Source organism: Danio rerio, chromosome 13 (assembly GCF_052040795.2).
Source record: "Danio rerio strain M-AB ecotype USA chromosome 13, GRCz13ab, whole genome shotgun sequence".
Classification (NCBI taxonomy): Eukaryota; Metazoa; Chordata; class Actinopteri; order Cypriniformes; family Danionidae; genus Danio; species Danio rerio.
In genome coordinates, this window is record NC_141033.1 from 35,282,638 (window position 1) to 35,303,940 (window position 21,303).

Here is a 21,303-nt window from a genome sequence, read left to right on the forward strand (position 1 = left end):
AACTGATTAACTGAAGTCACACCAGGATTCCGCTTGGTCTTAAAGCCTTTTTCGATGGGTTATTTTTTATGATCGTATAGCAGTCAAAAGATGACAAATGAGCTTATGTACGTGACAAATTCTGGATCTTTGTCAGTGAGAGGTGGGTCGTCCGAACCACCCGAACCCCATGCCTATGAACCTGGGTTTAAAGTTACACGAGGCTAGTTTAATGACGTCGTCTTATTTCCCTTTTATTTTTTATTATTATTTATTTTTATTTATTTACTTTTTTTTGTAGCGAATTATTAGCACTTTGTATCCTGCAGTATCCACCGTTCTCCTGAAGGGGTCGCTACTCTGTTACATCCTCCCCATAACACTCAGCTGGAGTATCTCACTGACAGCTCCATCTTTCATCTTATCACACGCTTTCTTCCCCATCCCTTCCTTTCATCCATCCATCCATCTATCCGTTGCCCTAGGCTACATTCTCCACCTCTGTTTCACCCTCCGTCACTTGTTCTCCTCTTTTCCCCAAAGACCTGCCCGTTGAATCACGAGACCACAGGCAGAACCTCCGGGGAACTCCAACAGCCGAGGCCTTCCATCCCAGATGCTCATATTTAATATTATGTTACCCCCAAACTTACTCTCTCAAACTTTGTTTTTCTCACTCTTTCCTTCTCTCTGTCTCTCTGCCCTCTGAGTAACCAGATCTTTGAGGAAACAGCGAGGAACCTGACTCCTCTACCCAGAGCCTGAAGAAGACAGAGCCCCTATAGCGCAGCCAGATGTGCGGCTTCACACACCAGAAATTAAAGCATGTGTGTGTGTGTGTGTGTTAGAGAGAGAATGCATATATGTTTGTGTACGTCTGTGTCTTTCGTGTGAGTTTGTGTGTGTGTGTGTGTGTGTGTGTGAAGTGGGGGGGGCTTTTTTTGGAAAGTATCAGATAAGCTACCCTCCCTCCGTCTCGTCTCATTCCCAAATCCAGCCGGAGTCGTGTTTCGCCGACAGGTCTGTGAGGAGAAGAAAGAGGAGACAGCCGCTCGCGGATCCCTTTACCGTTTATACTAGTGTCGAGCCAGAATCCCACTCTCTCTCTCTCTCTCAATCACACACGCACACACACAGTCTACTAAGTCAGGATCCCACTCAAGGCCGCGATACATAATACAGATCAATCAGGGGGGAAAAGCGCTTTGCTGTGGAGAGGGAACGTCTGATTTCCACCACTAATGCTCTCACGCTAACTCAACTGAACCACTAATGTGCCTCGCCCTCATTTACATACAAGGCAGTTTTAAAAGGGAGATTCGTTCTGGCTGGCTGAATGTCACTTACATCAAGGGGAAAGTAGAAAACTGAGCGCATGTTTAAAACACTGCAGTTAATTGTGAATTCAAGTTTAAGCAGAAAACGCTTGAGATCTGATTGGCTGGATGTGCTGTCAGTCAGTCACTCCTTCAGTGGGTCAGAACTGAGTGTGTGTGGCTTTAAATCACGGTTCACTGAACTACAGGTTCAGTTTCACAGAAAAAAAGGATTTTACTGGTACTCTCTTAGTGTGTGAGGGTTTGGGTTATGCAAGTTTAAAATAGTTTTGAAAGTTCATTTCTCAAGGTTACAGTTATTTGATTAAATCTAAAAGGAAACTATTTAAAATCCTTTTCTTTCTTTTTGAATATTTTATGTATTGATTTTATCAACATTTATTACAACAAATCAACTAAAAATGACATCAATATTTCTCATATTAAATAAAAATGCAAATAACACAATTAGACATTAAATGTACAGGTTGTCGGATATCTTCCGGTATCATAAAAATATTAAATGTTTGTTTTTTTAGTTAAGAATGCAGTTGTAACTGATCACTTTAAAATTCTTTAACTATACCTATGTTCTTACATGAAAGTTAAGGCAAAAAAAAAAAAAAAAACACCCTTGACCTGTGCTTAGGTGAAGGATTTCCATTTCGGTCCAGCAGGAGGAGCTACAGAACACGTCAACACACTCTTGAAGCCACAGTATTACAGCACACCATCTACCTAAAGAGTCTACACACAGACTCTCTCTCTTTCTCTCTCTCTCTCTTTCTCTCTCGCTCTCTCTCTCGCTTTCTCTCTCACTCGCTCTCTTTCACACACACACACACGGCAGCAATGCAATGCTTTTAGATCAAGACAACCTACTGCAGCTCAAACTGAGCATCAGAATGGGGAAGAAGGTCATTTTAGTGACTTGAACGTGCCATGGTTGTTGGTGCCAGACAGAGTGTTTCAGAAACTGCCGATCTACTGGTATTTTCAAGCACAATCATCTCTAGGGTTTGCAGAGAATGGTCCAAAAAACAGAAAATATCCAATGAGCAGCAATTCTGTGGGCGGAAATGCCTTGTTAAGGTCAGATGTAGAGGTCAGATAAGAATGGCCAGACTGGTTCAACCTGATAGAAAGCCAATAGTAACTTAACTCAAATAACCACTCGTTACAACCGAGGTATGCAGAAGAGCATCTAAATTGAGCACCATGTCAACGCCACAGCCTACCTGAGTATTGTTGCTGACCATGTTCATCCCCTTATGACCACAATGTACCCATCTTCTGATGGCTATCTCCAGCAGGAATCCAATAGAGCACCTTTGGGATGTGGTGGAACTGAAGATTTGTATCATGGATGTGCAGCCAACAAATCTGCAGCGACTGCGTGATGCTATCATGTCAATATGGACCAAAATCTCTGAGGAATATTTCCAGTACCTTGTTGAAACTATGCCACAAAGGATTAAGGCAAATCTGAAGGCAAAAGGGGATCTCTAACCCAGTACAAGTAAGGTGTACCTAATAAAGCGGTCAGTGAGTGTAGGTAAAACCCCTATTCCACACTATTAAAAATGCATGGTTGCACACAATTCATTCACTTTTTCCAACACAAATCGATTAAGTTTACCTAACAAATTTATGTGGATTGTATATATAACAATTTGTTTTCCCCCCCAAAAAATCTCAAAATTTGTGTTGTTTTAACTTATTTTAAAGAATTTGTTCAAATAGGCATCAAAATCTTTCAGTGTATGGCACTATCCCACCCATACCCCTGAACCTAACCCTCACAGGATATCGGTGGCAAATTTTCAATGTCAAAAGTTAAGATCTGTAAGCTTTTGAATTAAAAGGACACCAGGCATGTCCTCATAAACCATCTAAATTTTGTAATACGTAGGTCATACTCATGTCATTATTCAAATTTCTGTCCTTGTAAATCTCCAAATCCAGTACACATATCCACACACATACACACAATAAATCAGGTGTTAGTCCTGATTGTCTGAATGCTGAGCTCCATAAGGGAAAACACAGAATCTGTTCTCTATATTAGTGGCCACAATCTGCTGATCATCTAAATCCCCTGCAGTCATTTCCACGTCCGCTCATGCAGGAGTGTGTGTGTGTGTGTCTGAGGCCACGCAGAAGGAAAAGAGTTTGTTTTCCTCCACTGCAGCGCTGCATTCTAGAGTCGCAGTTGGTGACAGATCCTGTCAACGTACTGCTGCTTAGTGCAACCGAGTGTGTCTGTGTGTGTTACACGGACACAGAGAGACCAAATGTTAGGCTTTCTAAAGTGAAAATGCTTTTGTACTTAGTCTGCTAATATTATGGTATGACAAGCAAAATCCTCTAATATGGGGAATCCTAAATTGAGGCACATAAACGACACGTGTGTTTAAGCAGGTCTCGGGTGCTTGGAATCAAACTTGATTTTGCTTTGTAAACTTATATAGGGGAAATTTCTTACATTTAAACAAAAAACTAAGAATAAAAACAATTGTACTGTAGGTGGAAACATATTACAACAGTTAAGTGTTAAAACTAACACTCAGCTGGTTAAATAGTAAATAAATATATATTTAGTAGACTTCTGCTTTTGGCGAAGGCACACAGCCAAAACATTTATTTTTCTTTTCTCCTGTGATTTATTTAATAAATTATTGAGTGCTGTAAGAATTTTTTTGTTTGTTTGTTTGGCTGTTTGTTTTTCTCCTAAATTAGTGAAGATCGTTAATTTTTAAAGAAATCAGATCTTATACGTGACAATTTTGTAATGGAAAAACAGTTCACCGGAAGCCTTGTGCTGCCTAGCTGAAAATGAAAAGTCTGTGTGCATATAGCCCATTGGTGCCTCCTCATGTCGATTAGCACCACACTTGTCTTACTTGCTTAAACACAAACCATACTAAAACCTTTTTGGTATGCTGAGACATTTTACATACTAACATTTAGGGCAAACTAAAACAAGTGCAGAGCTTCTTTGGTACATATCATTTGAAGAAATTTGGTCACAGCACCAAAATGATCTGACAGAGAGCAGTGGTTTACATTTAATTGAATGTATTCTGCTTTTGCTAAAACAATTGTAATGCAGCATAACATGTATTGTTAATAGAGAATAAAAACCCACAATGCACTCAATAAACAAATTAAAAGTGGCATTGATTAAACATAAAAAAAAGTTGATTTTGAATAAAATAAAAAAAATTTCTGTGTAATTCTGCGCTAAATTGATAACATTTTATTAGATTAAAAATATTTATATGATTTATTTATACTACAGCAATTATGTTTAATAAAATATTTTACTGTATTTAAAAAAAAAAATAAATGCAGCCCATGTAAGCAAAAGAACCTTTCAAATATACTTTTTGTAAAACAGCAATGTATGCTTTTTGCTACAAGTATTAATTAAACAGAATAAAGCAGTCTAAAGCTATATATCTACATATTTGTGTGTATGTGTGTGTGTGTGTTATGTATATTCATCCCATCATGAGTTGCAGCTCCTGTATGCTTCAGATAAAAAATTCCATTTGCATGATACATGGGAGTCGCTGGCTACGTAAAGCCTTTCAAGTCAGTAACTTATGACGGTCTATTTAATTCTGAACCTCGCTTTAGTAGCAAGCAGCAAAAACAGAGCCTCTTAAAAGAAACACACAGAGTTAAAAGAAACACACTTCAGGAGGAGGATCTGAGCCATATCAACAGGCTTGTATAAGAGAAAACAGGTCGGGTAACACAACTCTGACATGTCCTGATGTATTGTGCCATCACTTCACATCTGTACTGGCCATTTGAATGCTGCATGATATTGAGAGCGGCTGTAAGCGTGAGCTGCGCGAGGCAGTGGGGCTGCGGGCCGCATGCAGTTAGACGATGCTTTGACTGCGACTCTAATTAGAGCTGGAGGAGAACACTGACACTTAATGAGGGGTGTAGGAGACATATGCTCGCACACACACGCGCACACACAGGAGAATGAGGGAGAGCGCAAGTGTATGGAAATGAGCACGAGAGGACGGACACACTCAGACACACACACGCATGAACACACACGCACACACATAGAGCGGACAGTGTAGAGATGGAAGTCTTTGAGATGGATTTCAGAAGATTTTCCTACAGTGTTCTGCATAAAAATACAAACATGATGAAAAAATGGCTTAGACCTCCAGCATGAAGAATTTACAATTACTGCAGTGTCAGAATAACTTTCTGATTTGATATATTTTAAAACATGACATACTCCTATCAATCATTAAAATGCTTGTTTACTTAAAGAAATGGACTATTTGGTTAATTTTACATTTTTAGTTTTAACGATTTAAAAAGTTCAAAGGAAAAAAAAGTGCCATTACCCCTCCAGCATGAAAAAGTGTACCTTTATTTAATTGTTTGTCTGGTTATTCATTCATGTATACAAAAATACTAGAATTAATCATATTCTGAATCATACTGTAACAATGCAGTTTTAACCCTGGATAAGTAATGAATGAATAATTAAAAAAATAAATAAATAGTCAAACTAATAGTAATAATGTTATTATTGGTTTCTTTAGATTATTTATATAATAATTATATTATATAAATACAGTAACAAAAGGAATATTGTTACATAAAGTTGAACTATTCAATGTTAAAAAAAAGCTAATGTATCACTGATTGATTTTTTTACTGCATTTTCAGCATCATTAGTCCATAAATAAAAAATCTTAATTTTTCTTCATATTTGGAAGAAACCACAACACGTTTTCAAGGATCCTTTGATAAATTAAAAATTCAATTTCAGAATTTTTTTATTATTTTTTTTTTCTTACAAATTTTTGTATCATTTTTAAGGTCAATCATCCCTAGCTAAATAAAACATACGCTCTAAAACCCAAAATTCAACTTTAGCAAAAATTTACTCAAAATTGACTGAAAGTTAATTCTACTCATTTGAAAGGAGTTTTGAACCCAGTGCTGAAGGTAATGAGTTCATTAAATACCTCATTACTTCAACTTAAATTGAGTAAGTTCACAGTAGTCATATAGATCAGTTTAACTCAAATGGTTTGAAATGGTAAGGAATCTTGCCGAATCTAAACTTTTCGATACTACTGACTAGGGCTGTCAAAATTAGTTGTTTCTTCAATGCACCGCGATGCAGACGCGAACATTTTGGTATTGGTTCAGTGATAATCATAACTGGTTATTATGTACTAACGCCATTTATTTGCGTTAAATGGCGGTAACTTAGGCTAATATGGCGAGGGAGGAGACCATGAGTAACTAAAACTCTCCAACTACTTAAAAAGCAGATAATTGTGCACAATTCACTGCTTGTGAGTTTGATGGACAATCCTTCACTGACTGGAAAGTACATCAAAACCCAGTTAGGAAAAAATGAAATCTTTAAACTGTAAACACTGGGGTGTTCATGAGGTAACGTTTTATCTCCTCTCTCGGCTGTTACAACTGTAACGTGTCTGCAAAGTGAGTTTTCTTCTCTGCGTCGCCATCTGTAACAAATCAGCTGACCACTGTGGCCGTTACAGTGTCTGCATCACTGATTGCTGAACAGCACCATAGCATCGCTGACCGAGCCAATCACAGCCTTTTCTGTTGAGCATGAGCACCAAATTGTATTGTAAACAGTAAATAAATATATTAATAAATGATACATTTTAATACTGGAATTATTGTTTTGCTAAGTAAAATATAAAATTGTTTATAAAAAGCATTGTCAGTGCATCGAGATATTTAATTGAACCAAATCGATGGCATGATAATCAGAACCGAACCATGAGACCAGTGTAGAGTCACACCCCCACTACTGACAGATCTGTATTTGTAGCAATTCCATAACATGGTTCCTTTTAATATTGATCATGAAGTGGAGGAAGCAAGATGAAATAAAAACATGAGCATGCATTTAACAGATACATTTAGTACCTTGGTGTCATTGAGCTGAGCCAATCCTGTGCAGGCATTTGCCAACAGAAAATCACCGCTCAGAACCGCCATCTTGTTCCCAAACTGCATGTCTTTGAGAGGCCCATCCGAGTTTGTCCATTCCTTCAGATTAACAATCCCACGATGCACCAGGAAGGCCGTGTGAATCAGTTCCGTGATCTCTGCCAAGTTCCTCTGGCTGACAAAAAAAAAAAAAACAGAACATTTGAGTGCTTGTTCTTTCATGATTGTGATAATTCATTTTTTTATTTACATTCACATTTGTCTGGTTGGTTAATTACACAATTTTAAAATACACTTAACATTAGGGCTGCACAATATGTTGTTTCAGCATCGATTTTGCAATGTGCACACCCACAATAGTCACATTGCAAGATATGCAATGTTGTGTCTGAATTATAGTTGAACAGGAGCCACAGAATTGTATTTAAATACTGTATTTATAGAAGATATATACAATTTATGTTATTTTTATCATGTTTCTAGTTTAAATATTTGACAATTCTTCACATGTCAAAAACAAAACAATATTTTTACTTCATCTAAGAATTTTTAGATATTTGGACTAGAAACAAGACAGAGCAAAGTAAGAAAAACTTTTATTGCATTGTGATTATTCAAACAAACTGCACCAGAATTAGGCATGGGAAGAAAACCAGTTTCAAGGTTTACCACGGTTAGGTAAAGTCAAGGTTTTAAAAGTATTTTGTAAACCGTTTCTAAGATATATGCAAGTTTTTTTTTTCTTTTTCTTCTTTTTTTTTTTTTTACATGTTTTTCACAATTATTTTATTTATTTTTTTTAGGGCAACAGTATCTCCAGCAGGAAATGATCCTCTACATCAAACGCTACTGGTTCAAAATATTTGAAAGTTTCTAAAAGTGAAATGTATTGTGTTCAATACTCTTTGACCATTTGAGATTAGGCATATATACTCTGGCATCATGATTTTTAATAATGAGCTCATAATAATATGTTTATTTTATTTAGTGTCTTTGCAGTACTCAATGATGATTTAAAAATGTAGGAGAACAAGAAAAACAATGACCATAAGGTGGTAGAGAAAATGGCAACTAATAATACATAAAAGGAATAACAAAGACAAGGGTTACATACTGTAATTATACTGTAGAATATTCAGAAAATAAGTGAGCTTTTAAGAGACTTACAATCAGAAATGTTATTGTATTAATATTACAGCACACTCGGCAAAAATGTTGGTTCCACACAATCACAATCAAATGTGTGTTAGGACAACATGGAGGATTTAAGTTAAGTTTTTACAAATTTAAGTGGATTGAACATAAAACAATTAAGTTGTCCTCAAATAAACAATTCAACAATTGTGTTGTTTCTGCCCATTTTGTAGAAGTAGTTTGAACAAACAGCAAACGTCATTCATTTAAGTGCACTTTGATATACTATTTCCCTTTGGACCCGTAAAACTGTAACGTGCAACCTCAAACATTTTATTAAACAGAAACTGATTGATTTTAGCCCAAATATTAGTTTGCAGAAAAATAAACCAGAGAGTGTCAAGTGTCCCACTGACCATAATGCACTTCACAAAATACCAGCTGCCACTGATTAGCAGGCGAAGACGACTATCAAAAAGGCCATCATACAGACATTATAATCAAATGTTGATTTGCTGAGTTCAGGATCATAATCAGCCCGGACCATTGAGGTCGCAGTGATAACCACCTTCTAGACACAAGAGAGAGAGAGAGACGCTGGCACTGATGACCACTTACCCCTCCTTCAGAGCGGGACGCGTCAAAGAAAAGAGCAAGAGAAAATAAAGAAAAAACATCTTTGATGAAGGGATTCTTTTTAGTTTGGCGGTGTGAGAGAAGCGTATTTGCCCTCTCACACACGCACACACACTGGTCAATGCTTGGGTAATTACACAGCACTGGGATAATTCTTGTTGTCATTAAATGCTGTTCTTTAATGGAGCATCTCCTTGGCTCAATCATGTCTATTGTGCAGAGCTCTCTTGTCCAAGCGTTCACTGATCTACTGTCGCTTTCGCTTCAGCTGACAGTGGCCCGAGTAAATACCTGAGTAAATGTTGACGTGGTTTACAATGTATAAGGATGACTGGGGAACTCAAACATACTTTAAAGAAGCATAATTGTTAGTATTGAGCTTTTCAGGTCAAGAGTTGTACTTGTTTTTGAGTGTCTGTTTTGTACCACTGTGAATACTAAACAGGCTCTTTTGCAAACCATTAGCAACAATTCTAATGGAAACAATTAAGTCCCACCCATTGTGCTCAATAAATATCCTGTTTCACTCAGAAATCCATCCGATTATGGAAGGAAAATGCAAGTCAGAAGGTTTCATAAAAAAAAAAAAAAAACAGAAAGAAATAAAAATTGGAAATACTATAAAGAGTCAATTAACCAGTTAATTAAAAGTTAATTAACCAGTTCCACATTTTGTGGCAGATATGAATTGCATTAGGGGACCTTGATCTCTGCTCTGTCGACTTTTGATATTGAATTTTCAACTGCGCAGTTTAACAAAGTGATTTTTATTCACATTATAGTATGTCACAAAAAGAAATGTAATTTTTAGTAATTTCATTAGTTTAAAACAATATATTTTATAAGGTATAATATGTAGAAAAAAACACCAAGTCTGTAAAATGACAGTTTATAACCACAACCAGTTTATTACAACACCAACGCAGACAATATTCACTTCAGACTATTGAAAAATGTCAGAAAGATCAAGGTCCAATTTAAAAGCATTAATAAATTACAATATATATATATATATATATATATATATATATATATATATATATATATATATATATATATATATATATATATTCTATATATATTCTATATATGTATATATATATATATATTTTCTCTCTCTCTCTCTCTCTCTCTCTCTCTCTCTCTCTCTCTCTCTCTCTCTCTCTCTATATATATATATATATATATATATATATATATATATATATATATATATATATATATATATATATATATATATATATGTATGTTTGTGTATTTATATATATGTATGTATGTATATATGTACACACACACACACACACACACACACACACACACACACACACACACACACACACACACACACACACACACACACACACACACACACACACACACACACACAAACACAAACACACACAAACACACAAACACAAACACAAAATACAGAGAATTGTTACATTTTAATTGAAAATGTCAATGTAGGCATAAATTATTATATTAATATTAAAATAAATTAATTATTATATTCAGAAATTAAAAGTAAACCAAATAAAAAAACATCAAAAGATAACTAAAAAAACTAAAAGTAAACTATGTATGTAAAATTTTTGCAGCATGGTCATGTATGGTCAAATGGTCATGTAAATTTGTTGTCTGCACATCTTTTACGCAGATAACTTGACCACAAATCCTACACATTACTTTAGACGAGTCTCGTGGCTATCCTCTTTCATTCAATCTAAAGCCAAAGTATTGCCAAGTTTGTCTACACCATTATAACAACATAGATCACTGTGTCTATTCATGCCAGAGTCCCCTGGAAAAAGTGATTGACAGGTGGTAATTTGTGTGTAACTTATCTTTATTATTTCATTATTTAATTATGGGTAAAACAAAGACCATGCGGGTCAGGTAGTGGAAATGGTGGGCTACAATTGAATAATTCATTATGGAATAATTATTTAACAACACCCCCCCACCCCCCACAATGCCATCGCCCATCGCGATGTTTCACAATAGACATCGTACGATGCCTAATTGGTCGACATCACCCAACCATAAACTATATGTAATAAATATACACAGATGAAATAGAAATGTAATTTTTAGTATTTTTCATTAGTCTGAAACAATATATTGTATAAAAGATAATATGTAGAGAATTAAGTCTGTAAAATAACAGGCAGTTGAATACCAGGTTATTGTACCATAATTTACATCACCAACTCCGACAATATTCACTTCACTATTACAAAGTGTCAATAAAAATGTTATTGGATGAAACATTAAGGTCCAATTCAAAATCATTAGTAAATTAGAAAAAAATATATAAAATCCCAAAATACAGAGAACTGTTCATTTCTGAATAGTTTCACTGTCTACACTGACATTTTCAATAATAAAATAAAATAAAAAAATCTAAACATAACTAAAGAATACTAAAAGCAAATTAAATATGTAATAAATATACATTGGGATAAAAATTGCAAACTCAAAAGAAATATTGAATTAAAAATGAAGAAAAAATGAAAATAATTTAAAATACAGCATGAACAGTATGAACTAATGTGGGTATTAATATCATTCATTATCATTCGCCATCACTGGCATGCTTCATTTGCATTAGGGTGGAAGACAACGAGTCCACCGAATGCCAATAATACAATTTCTGCCCTTTTCCGCCTCCTTGCCCTCATTCTTAATTGATGTGTAATTTGATGGCAGCCTCCACAGAACATCAGCTTCATAATGATCGCCTCCATTCATTTCGCTTAGATTATCATACCATGTTTGACTATTTTGATTCCTCATCTAGAAGTTCACGCCAAGATCTGAACCACATTAATAGCTGCAGTGTAAATGCAGCCAAGATGTGCAAGTGTCCTTCTCAGTCTCCTGCCAGTATTGAGTGGCTGAATTGATTAGCAATAGAAATGATATTTAGAAGTCTTTTTAAATGGACAGTTTTAAAGCACCAATCCTGAATCCAGTAAAACAAAGAAAGGCTTGTCTCAGTAGATTTATCACCAGTTTTCTATTGGTCATATCTGTTGTTTATTATTTTTGTACACATAATTGATTCTAAAAACTGTTTTTACAGCATTAGCCTTTGATTTTTTCTTTATAGTTGTTTTTGATGTATGACCCAGATTTTATTTATTTCATCCTTAACCATGTTTCAGTTAAAGCATAAATAGAAAACTTTGTTGAAGGTTAATTAATGAATACAATTGTCATAATTACTAGACCATATGAAAACCTAAACATATTTCAAAGAGAGTTAAAAAAAAAAAAAGTGGTTCAAAATAAGTCAGATTTGTGTATACCAATTGTCAGGTATTTTCTTTTTTTTTTTGGTATTGGCATTTTGTATTAGTAATGTATCTTTTTTATTAGTGGTGGGTCGTTATCTGCATTAACGTGCTGATTCTCAAAGTTGAGTTGGGAGCTAATGCCGAGTTCAGACTGCATGATTTTCAAAGTAGTCGTGTCACAGATGTGTTCACACTGCTTGAATATCTGGGCTAGCGTTTCGTCGCTGCTTTGTTTACACTGCAAGATGAATCGGCGAAAGGACATTCACATTGCATGACTTTACTATTGGAAGAATCGCCGACTAATGAGAAAGAAGCCTTTAATGGGGTAGAAAATTTACATATTTGCTCACCTGGGTTTAAAGGGAATTAGCCATTTCTCCTTAACGTTGATAATAAACTAATTTCTTTCTGTATGAAACGTCAAACAGACACGGGTGCTCCTGAGTCCTGTCATTAGTTTTTCCTCCATTTCGTGGGTCCAAATAAACCGAAAAAGAGCGCTTTTAACTTCTCCCCCAGCCTCTCGCTGGCCTGCAGCAGGTTTACACACACGCACACACAAGTGAATGCTGCTCTCTCATTGGCTGTAGGCGATGGCTGATGTTATTTTCAGTCAAAACTCAATTCACACGGCATGATTTGAATCGCCGACAGCTCCAGATATTCAGCACGCCAAATATCTCAGAGGCATCGGGGACTCATCAGCGATTCTCTCAGATCGCGTCTTTGAAAGTTCATACTGTGTGATTGTCACTCACGTGCACGAGCACCGATTTGCCTGTGATTTCAGGCATTTGTCGGCGATTTCTCAAAACCTGTCGGCGAGCCAAAATCGGGGCTAAAATCACGCAGTCTGAACTAGGCATAAGTCTATTCTACCCAAGCTATGATGACTTTCACCTTGATAGTTTTGCGTGGATGTATACCTTGTCAAATTGCATTGTAGGGAGGAGAACGAGTCTTCGAACCTGTGTGTATTCCTACTGTGAAATAACCACATCAAACGTGACGTGCTAATATGGATGCAGTTCACTAGAGTGAATCTGATTAATGTTAGCTACACATCTATTAGGCACCTGTACAGTTTATGCATGGATGCCATCTCACTCGCTATAAGAGCCAGGGTGAGCCGTGTCCCCCAGGAGTGAAGCGCACTCCACTCGAAGCGTGCATTTTCTTGGTCGTTAGCACACGGTGCCTCTCAAACAGACATTGTAGAGCTGCGGACTGGGCAAAACCCAATGCATTTGCGAGATTTTTTAAATTTTCGAGTGGAGCAGATTTCCTCAATTGTGCTGGGAATGAGGAAATTCAGTTAGGTGTTGTAAAACCCCCACAATGCACAACAAGTGTGTGTGTGTGTGTGTGTGTAGTCCTTTACTGACAGTGTGGATCTTGTCAGAAAAAAATGGCGAAAAGTCCTACATGACGGTAATAGTTTGATCTTGGTGTTTACTTCAATAATGCCACTAATATATGCATACTCCACATGTCTTAATTCCATTGGTGTTTAGTTCAGTTATGACTTCAGTCGGATTAAGGCGATCAAAAATCACTGTTTCGAGCTCATGTAGGCCCACAGTTAAAAATTTATGTTTAACTGAATAAACAGTTAGTGAACACAAGTACATCTTATTGAACATACTCTATTTTCAACACCAATTATCATAGTAGAACAGCTTCTCAAGCAGTTTGTGATGCATTTTGAAAACAGGAGATGTGCCCCTGGTCTAATGCACCACCTGGCTTGAGAAACCCGTTCTCAGAGATTACTTTTAGCCATTATTTGGGTAGCACACGTATTCTAAATGCCTTCGGCAGAATTCAAATGAGCCATTTTACTCTAGATTAATTCCAAGATTACAGTGAGATTAATCTAGATTAAAAAAAAAATCTATGCCCACCTATACTTTTTATGCAGTGCATCCGGAAAGTATTCACAGCGCTTCACTTTTTCAACATTTTATTATGTTACAGCCTTATTCCAAAATTAAATAAACTCTTTTATTTCCTCAAATTTCTACACACAATGGCCAATAATGACAATGTGGGAAAAAAAATATTTTTTGAAATTGTTGCAAATTTATTAAAAATAAAAAAAAAAAAACCTGAAAAATCACGTTCATAAGTATTCACAGCCTTTGCTCAATACTTTGTTGATAACCCTTTGGCAGCAATTACAGCCTCAAGTCTTTTTGAATATGAAGCTTGGCACACCTGTCTTTGAGAATTTTTGCCCATTCCACTGCAGTACCCCTCAAGCTCAATCAGGTTGGATGGGAAGCAACGGTGTACAGCCATTTTCAGATCTCTCTAGAGATGTTTAATAGGATTTAGCTCTGAACTCTGGCTGGGCCACTCAAGGACATTCACTGACTTGTTGTGAAGCCACTCCATTGATATTTTAGCAGTGTGCTATGGGTCATTGTCCTACTGGAAGATGAACCGTCGTCCCAGTCTGAGGTCAAGAGCACTCTAAAGCAGGTTTTCACTCAGGATGTCTCTGTACATTGCTGCATTTATCTTACCCTCTATCCTGACTAGTCTTCCAGTTCCTGCTGCTGAAAAACATCCCCACAGCATTATGCTGCCACCACCATACTTCACTGTAGGGATGGTATCAGCCAGGTGATGAAACATAACACCTGGCATTCATTCCAAAGAGTTAAATTTTAGTCTCATCAGACCAGAGAAGTTAGTTTCTTATGTCCTGAGAGTCTTTCAGATGCCTTTTGGCAAATTCCAGGCGGGCTGCTATGTAAAAAAAAAACTGTTAAAAAAGACATCCACTTTCTCTTACCTATTCAGGAGCAATCTGCACCGCTGACAGGTCAAATCTGCCTCTCTTTCAAGTTCAAAGCTAACTTGAATGCAAAAGCATTTTAGATATGTAAGCAAAATAGCCTATGTAATAGCCTAGTGACAATGTCAAATTAATAAAATATACAGCAAATGAAAAATAAATGACAGAAAAAGGAATAAAAACAGAATATCTCTAAAATATTCATAAATAATCATATTTACAAGATTTAAACGTGTAGATTATTTAAAGAAGGCTAATGCTTTGATTACTAATGGTGTAGGTATAATTTGCAGCCAGTTTAAACAAGTAAGGAGAGAGGATTTTTCCACTATCTCGATGTTTGGTCAAATTAGTCGGATACAAAACAGTGTAGAAGAATAATAATAACTGTAAAAAACATGTCACTAAATTTTGTCTTGTTTGTAATCTTTAACCGTAAAATAGGATATCTTTGGCGGAGCGCTTACCATTTTTTATCACCGCATTATCTGATGGCCAAATAGCAAATGAATCGTTCAAATGAATCAAATGAATCATTTAAAGTGGTTCTTCAGAACCAAATGATCCAGTTCATATCCAGCTAATACTGCGGATGTGTGACTTAGAACTTTCAGTTTTGTTTTGTTTTTAAATGCATAATATATAAAAACGGTTGTGTATTTAACAAAAACTGTTTTTTTTTTTGAGTCATTTAACTCAAATCCAAGTTAAGTCTCAAGTCATGACAGCCAAGTCCAAGTCAAATCGAGTCTTTTTTTGAATATTTATCAACCAAGTCTCAAGTCCTAAATTTGTAAATAAAGTCTGACTCGAGTCAAGTCATGTGACTCGAGTCCCCCATCTCTGGTTACAATGTTGCTCTTTGTTCTTGGTGCAGTTTGCTTTCACATGGCAAAGTTTCTAAACAGACCAAAATGGCTAAAACAAATCACGTGTGAGTAAATTCTCCTCACATTGGTCAGAGTTTCACAGTTTACTTTGCAGATTCCTGCTCAGCTGTTATGCGTCGTTATGACGATAAGCAATAAGACAATATGTGACTTATGTGAAGACCAGAGGGGTTTGGTGGTGTTTGACAGGATGCGCGCAGCGTGTCTGAAGAGTGAGGAGGGATGTGGTGGGGAGGGGTGAGAAGAGTGCGCAATGTATTTGAGGACTGGGAGGGTGATGCGCCATTTCCGGGAGATTATCACTCGTTTGCGGGCATCCGTGAGTCTCTCTGCATTTACGGGAGACTCCCGAAACTTACGGGAGACTTGGGATGTCTGGAATGATCTCCCGCCCTACTCATAATTCTGTCTTCATACAGCCGTATGCCTATTACATATCCATAAAACACTGTGATATAGCCGGGCTCTGATCGTATTGCTTTCTTACTACAATCGATCCACTCCAGAGTTCGTTTCAACCGAGCTGAGACCACCTCATTCAGGCGATCTCGGACCTATTGTTTGGTGCGGATTCAAGCGCAATTGCTGAATTCACAAATGCCAAACAAACCACGCTAACTGGGCAAAAGAGACAGGTTCCGAAACAAAAGTCTAGGTGTGAAAGAACCCTAAGGCTGAAAATTAGCCATTGGCTAGAAGCCTATAAGTTGAGCCTTGGCTGCTTTAAACTGCACTGCATTGTCCCTGTTAAATAAACAAAAAAACAAAAACAATACATAGTAAACTGATTTTCTGTATAAAAAATGACTGAAAATATAATAATTTAAATAAGAATTCTTAAGAATTTGGAAATTATATGTTAATAATGTTAGAAGAAACAGGCTGAAGATTAGTGAAGATTCAGAATTCAAAATGAGGTTTGAGAGAGAACACAGAGTCGATGTGGAACATTTATTTGTTGAGCTCTTAGTTGGTTATGATATTGTTGGTGTTATTTATCGAGCACATAATTGCAGTATTCAAGATTTGATGATAGTTTGAACAAATATATTTTATAAACAATATAGGTGATTTTGATGTAATTTTCTTTAAAAATAAATCTGATACCCCACTACAAATGTTCTTATTCTTTATTGTAGCTATTTTTTTCCTCATTCACAAACCTACTAGGAGCAACTTTAATTGACAACATTTGAACAAATTCAACAAAGTAAAGGAATTTAATCTGGGGTTTTATATTGAGACTTGTTATATATGATATATATAGTCTTTGTGTTCATTGTTGGACTGTCTGCAGTGTTTTGGCTGTGTGCAGACAGACGGAGTTGAATCGAAATCTAATTTTCCCCCAAATCTGCAGCAATGCCATCTACAGTTTTTTTGAAGTCAGTGGGAGGGGCAGCACAGGGAGTATAAATAGCCTCAGAACTCAGTTGCATAGCAACCGATGCCACGGCGCAGAGGGGTTCCGCCCCCTGACACGCCCCCTTTCTCTGTCTGCTCCATTTTCTCTGCCAATTTAAGCCTGAAGCGCAGTGGAGCGTGTGTTTGTAGCTCACTGCAGATCACCGTAGAGGTCAAGATGTCAGATGACCAAAAGCAGCACTAAACCTACTGTCACACTGCATCTCAGCAAGTTGATGTTTTAATGAAACATCAGAGCTGCTTTCGCTTCTAAAGTCGTTATGATGCCAGTTCAACTCTTGACACCAGACACATGCACACACAAAGTAAGCTCTGTATAACTGGCAGCACTAAATGAGACTTCATCTCCAGTTCAGCCTCTGCTCAGAGTGGTATTAGGTAGCTTTGCAATGTTTGGATAGGGATATTTACAGCTGGGGAAAAAAATAAAGAGACCACTTAAAATTTTTCAGATTTTCGGGATTTACAATTTGTATTTATATGTTTGAACAAACTAAACTGCTTTCAAATGTAAAATATTAAGTTGTCATTTAGAGCATTGTTTTTGCATACAATAACAATAAAAATGTGCCATATGTTATTGTCATCTAAAAATCAATATAAACATGTCTAAACATGCTTCTATTTATTTTTACACAGCACAATAACAATGTTTTAACTTCGGAAGAACTTGGAAATCATTAACCCCTTTCACACAGTGATACCGATAAACATCCAGAATTTTTTTATTTAAAAGTTTACAGAATAAAACAAATATTAATACCTAATAAACATAGTAATTCCTGAGAGACTGAGCATTTACAAGTGACATGAGTTGTTCTTCTACATTTTTGATGCAAATCGTTAATAATTTGGGCGTTAAATTATAGCAGTCATGGGGAATATGGGTGTTAGCGTAATGTACTGTGAGCTTACAAAAACTGTCAAATATATGTTCATTTTGTCATTGTGTGTAAAGTGAATTTCAGTGTGCACTTGTGAGAAGCTCCTATGTTTTGAACTGTCTGATTATGAAGACATTGCTTTGTTCAGCTCCCCTCTCCTCCTGCTGCTCTACAGCTAAACACATCCAGGTTTTATAGCATGTTTATGAACTGTGGATAAGCAGCTAGTTTTTATATACCTAAAATTTTGCACATGACAGTAACACCTAAAGAAACAAACATGCTTCCCATAATGACCTGATAATGACTAATGCTTATTTAAAAGGATAGTTTGCCCAAAAATTAAACTTCTGGCAATTACTCACTCTCATGTCATTTCAAACTTACTTATCTTGGGGGGACAGAATAATGTATTTTGCATGAAATCTGAGAGCTCCCTTACTCTCCATACACTAAAAAAACAATTCCTTGGATTTAAATTTTTTTTTTAAGTAACTGGTTGCAAACAATATATATGGGCTGATGTAAAACCAACAAACTAAATATAGTATTGTTAAAATTTCCTTGTTGTAAACATTTAAAAAGGTCATTTGAAATTAACAACATTTTATCTCTTGCTGTAATCACAGCAAATGGAATTGTATTAATTAAGCAGTGTTAGGCAAGTTACTTTAAAAAAAGTAATAGATTACAACCTGATTGTAATCTATTACGTTACTAATTACTTAATGTAAAAAATAATCTGATTACAAATTACGTTACTTTGAAGTTACTTTAAAAACATATAAATTAAAAATACACTTAAAGTAATTCAATATTCACTGAAAAACATTGCAATGGGTTGATCACAGCAGCTTGACATATTTGACAATACTTAAGGGATTCGCCCAAAACTTAAAATTCTCTCATCATTCACTTTGATGTAAAAAAGCACCACAATATTTGGGTGTCCTGTGTTTGTCTGAGGTAATTAGTCTACCTAAATGTGTATATTCTAAAGTATGAAGCTGATCGGTCAGTTCGTCACGTGACTCATGGTTTTCAACTGGGTCCACCTGGAAAATGCTGAAGACGCAATATGTGAACGGCCCCATAAGCAGCTAGTCTTCTCTTCACAGGTACCTTTACACCTGATCCTGCAAAAAAATTCACTTTAGCCTGAGTAGGCCGAGTTGGGCTGCTGTGTTTTTGGACGCCGGTGTCCTCCTTGGTAATGAGTATACTGCTTTCTGTTCTAGCGCTGAACAAGTTGCTGGTCGAGTAAAAAGGAGTTGAAAGTTCTTTAGACTGCATTTCGAGCTCAATGAAATCAAAGTAATGTCTGTATGTCCACTTGAAGAAGCAGCCACTCTTGACAGCAACCATTTCAGCTCACGTTCTCCAGCAATTTTAGCGCGTGCTTATTAACTGACATTGCAGGCAAAAACGTGATATAAAAGAAGCATTTTTTTCTTCCAAAGACCATATTTGTAACGCAAGTAATGCAATTACATCAGACTGTAATTAGAATTTTTTCAGATTACAAAAATGTTAAATGCAATTCGATACATTACTGTATTCCTCAAAAATGTAATTAGATTACAGTAACACGGTACTGTGGAACGTGTTCCACCCAACTCTGATTATAAGTCTATGATTTGTTTTGCTAATGTTTGATATTTCAAAATGTCACAATATAGGATTTTTGTTTTTACAGTGTATACTGAACCAAACTGTGACTACAGAACTGTGATACAAACCAAAGTCATGATTTTGTGAACCATTCCTACCCTAGTTAGGACCATTGCTGTCAATGGAGGATGAGGGAGCTCTCAGACTTAATCAATAGATCTTAATTTTGTTTCAAAGATAAAGATAAACGTTTCAGGGGTTTGGAACAACATGAGGGTGAGTAATTCATTGCAGAATTTACATTTTTGTGTGAACTAATCCTTTAAGAAGACTATGGACCATTTTCAGCTTTCTGACACAAAAGCCCAAATCTTCTGAATGTCACCATCATGTTCACAGCATCTCTAAAAAGAAGTGTAGAGCGATCATTCAAACAGACGTCTCTCTCAGTGAGATGCACTCATGCATGTACGCGATCATACACACACACCCACCAACCATGAGCATTTCTGTCAGAAGTGAAGACACACACATACGCACTTACCATCCACCTCACCTGTACACAAAACCACACAACACTGTGTGTGTGAGATGGAAAGTGACTGGAAGGGACATTTTACAAATGCTGCATGTCAAGGAGGAGGAGAGCAGCATGGCAATTCATCCATCAAACACACCTCTAACTAGGAATAAGAGAGAGCGAAAGGTGTCATTGGAGGAGGGACAGAAAGAGGGAAGTCGAAAAAAAAAGAGACGACTGACAAAAAAAAAAAAAAGAGGAAAAAATAGACATGGAAGGAGAACGAGCTTAAGGTGTGTGTGAGACTCGACTCAATCAACCTCATGTTGTTTCAAACCATATATTCTGGTTAAAAGCACTATAAAAGTAGTTCCAGATAACATGTGCATCATTTTTGAATCTCCCCTACAGTTAACTGTTAATAGCACTGCTGAGTAAGGAGAGATCAGATTGTGAATGAATCATTTAGAAGTATCTCTGAATTGTGAACGATTCCTCACTCTACTTCTGACTTAGATTTTGGTCTATTGTCAGTGAGTTGAACCACTGAATCAGATTGTAAAGGAATCATTCAGATTCAACAGTTGTGAGCCAAATCTATGCATCAATTGGCAATATCAGATTCAGAAGACTATCTGATTGATTAATGTTCTTTTGTTTTGCAATCTGTTTAATTGTAAACCAGTTGTTCAGAATAAATAGCTGTGAACCAAATCAACTGATTATAGCAAATTCAAAAGAAAGTCTGATTCATTTTACTCCTCTTTTAAATTTCAGTCTACTGATGACCTGTGATCAAATTGAGGGGGGATGCGGGGGAA

The 21,303-nt window shown here is 36.3% G+C and overlaps 2 protein-coding genes across 5 annotated transcripts in view; one reads left to right on the plus strand and one right to left on the minus strand.

Annotated features, from left to right (window-relative positions):
* Nucleotides 1-21,303, plus strand: part of LOC147834238 (uncharacterized) — a 92,648-nt gene that overhangs the window by 22,686 nt on the left and 48,659 nt on the right. The gene's annotated exons all lie outside the window — the stretch shown is intronic.
* Nucleotides 1-21,303, minus strand: part of pdss2 (prenyl (decaprenyl) diphosphate synthase, subunit 2) — a 65,624-nt gene that overhangs the window by 12,083 nt on the left and 32,238 nt on the right. For both annotated transcript variants that reach the window (XM_087277787.1, NM_001002351.1), the window contains 1 exon segment: nucleotides 7,254-7,452. In XM_087277787.1, coding sequence (XP_087133913.1) covers nucleotides 7,254-7,452 — 199 coding nt within the window.